The sequence below is a fragment of the Penaeus monodon genome, chromosome 26 (assembly GCF_015228065.2).
Source record: "Penaeus monodon isolate SGIC_2016 chromosome 26, NSTDA_Pmon_1, whole genome shotgun sequence".
Lineage (NCBI taxonomy): Eukaryota > Metazoa > Arthropoda > Malacostraca > Decapoda > Penaeidae > Penaeus > Penaeus monodon.
In genome coordinates, this window is record NC_051411.1 from 3,998,304 (window position 1) to 4,000,803 (window position 2,500).

A 2,500-nucleotide genomic window follows, 5' to 3' on the forward strand; every position below is an offset into this window, starting at 1 on the left:
TTTTAAAATGTTGTTCAATTTATATTTATCTCTTGTTTTTAGTTGTTTTAGTAGGAAATAGAGAGCATTTGTATCTCTTGTTATAAGCTATTTATTTATGCAGAAAAGAAAAAGATATGTGATTAAGACTTAGATGGAAAATATGATTATTTGGTATTTTGTTTGTCTCTAGTGAATGAATATGATAAGGATATGTTTTTAATAAAATTGTTGATTGTGCAGAGGACTAAATGTTTAAATATGTGGTTTTAGGCTGCTTGTATAAATCTTTCACCGAGTATCATTACTTCGTGAAGGTTTGTAGGAAAATTACTAAAAATTTAAAAATCACTTCCAGCCCAAGAATTCAAAATGAAAAAAACAAAAAAAAAAAAGTAGATTAATACCTAAAGAGAAATGTTTTAGCACCGTTGAAATAACCACTATTGTTTTACATTCTGATTTGTATCTATCTTGTAATTTATGCATTGTGGCAGACGTCCATTGAGTGGATGCCTCTATATTTTATTTATTTTTGTCTAGTCCTCCCTTTGATTGTCATTGTGACGGCAGTATTAGTAGCGAATTAAGTTGATTTTTTTTTTTCTTTTTCTTTTTTAAAACCTTTTTTCCCCTACAATTATTTTATTTTACTGTTAAGGCAGGTGTTGCCTCGAAAGGTGACCAGCTCCTCTTCGGATCTGTCCCCTCGGCAAGAATTTAGACTGTACTTTATAATTCGCAATTCTGAGGTGCCATTTCAGCGAATAAAATCCAAGCGAGCGTAGGGTCGAGGTAGCGGCATATTTAGGAATTTGGTACTAGACCTTGGTCGGTATTGATTTAGACACTTTCATACCCTATAAATACTTTTATAGTTATTAAAGGAAAGGTGAATTGAATAGTTTTTTTTATCCTTTTATAAATACTTTATTTATATAATCAGTAATAATGAAAAAAAAGAGACCCTATAGACATAAAAATTTCACAGTTTACAACAGTTGTCTGTTAAGCAAACACTTACCACTGACAAATATTTAACATGTCCATAAAATCATTCGCACCAGTTTTACAAAAGAATGTCCATTGGAGAGAGAGAAATATAAAGCTCCCATTTTTTTTTTCTTTTTTTTTTTTTTATCTCTTATTATAAGTAACAATCTTAACAAAATTTGTTGCTGGTGTTCACAGGCGCCTTTTCCGTCTGCTGTCGCCATCATCGTCTCCTGTTAAATAAAGAAAAATATTAATATATTTATAAGATATTAATTTTTCAATAAGATTGGCTATACTAAAGAAAAAAAGATTACCTTCATATGATTTTATATATCACTAAAAGATAATTCTGTAAAGATTTAAATAAAATTGAAAAAAAAAAAAATAAATAAAAAACACTGCTCTTACATTCAAGTACAAATGCTCCACTGCATGATCTGAAAATCTTTTTAGTTATTGAACAAATTCCTATCACCATATATAGTCAATTAAACCATTATAAAAAAATTAGAATCTACCAAATTACTGAAAGAAAAAGGACTTAATTCTATTACATTATTTAAGAGCATTAGTACCTCGGAGAGATGGAATGAGAGGGAAGAGGATGAGGAAGAGGGGGAGGGGGAAAGAGGAAAGATAAAGTAGAGGAAGAGTGGGAGAAAGAGAAACCAGAAGATTTCCCCCTTCCTCCTTATCCTACATAACTTTTTCCCCTCTTTCCCTGCTGTTCATATCATTTATCAATAACGACAGGAAAAAAAAAAAAATACAGCATTAAAACATGCAAAGTGGTAACACTTACATATCACGCAATTTACTTAAACCCACAAATTTTAACTAGTTGGAAGGGAAAAAGAAAATATTAAGATTGCTAATTTCTGAGAGAAAAAAAAAAGGATACTGTATTTAACATGATAATGAACTTGCCTCTCATTCTAGAACGAAAACATGAACTGAGAAAATGAAAGGAAAGATTCACAGAAATATATAAACTGGGTGGACAGAAACAGATGCTAAACAAATAAAAGTTTTCATCTTAAAAAGACAATAATTTGTTTTTTAGTTGTGATCTGCTTCCTAATTTACTTGTAGAGTCCATCTACCTTGTGGTCTTGGTGCATGCATGATCTGTGTGGTCTACCTGCATGATCTTCTATATAAGACTAGTTACAAGATTAACTGTTGTGGTCTAAGTGCATGATCTCCTGTGTGGACTAGTATAATTATTGCAATCTACTTGCATGATCTACGTGTGGTCTAGACGTATGTTCTACTCCTGCGCTTCAGACACAACACAAAAAAGAATTTATGCATGGGGTGAGTACCTGTATGAGAGTTAATTCTCATCTAGTAAGAAAAGTATATTTAAAAGTGCTATGAGAAAAACACAAGAGTTCAAAAGATCGCTAAATGAATATATATATATACTTCTATATCTATTCCACAAATTTTAATCAAATTAGTCTTTATATTTGTGTGTGTGCCATTTTTACCTCTGGGAATATTTCTATTCATTGCAAGTGGG

At 30.9% G+C, this 2,500-nt stretch overlaps 2 protein-coding genes across 5 annotated transcripts in view; one reads left to right on the plus strand and one right to left on the minus strand.

Annotated features, from left to right (window-relative positions):
• Positions 1-361, plus strand: part of LOC119589853 (uridine-cytidine kinase-like 1) — a gene marked incomplete in the record, with an annotated part of 816 nt that extends 455 nt beyond the window's left edge. Inside the window, 1 exon segment of the mRNA XM_037938455.1 lies at positions 104-361.
• Positions 362-1,104: 743 nt separating this feature from the next.
• Positions 1,105-2,500, minus strand: part of LOC119589852 (nucleoporin p58/p45-like) — a 15,874-nt gene continuing 14,478 nt past the window's right edge. For all 4 annotated transcript variants that reach the window (XM_037938454.1, XM_037938451.1, XM_037938452.1 and 1 more), the window contains one exon: positions 1,105-1,205. In XM_037938454.1, the coding sequence (XP_037794382.1) occupies positions 1,165-1,205 (41 nt within the window). In that variant the 3' untranslated portion in view covers positions 1,105-1,164. The remainder of the gene's footprint in view (positions 1,206-2,500) is intronic.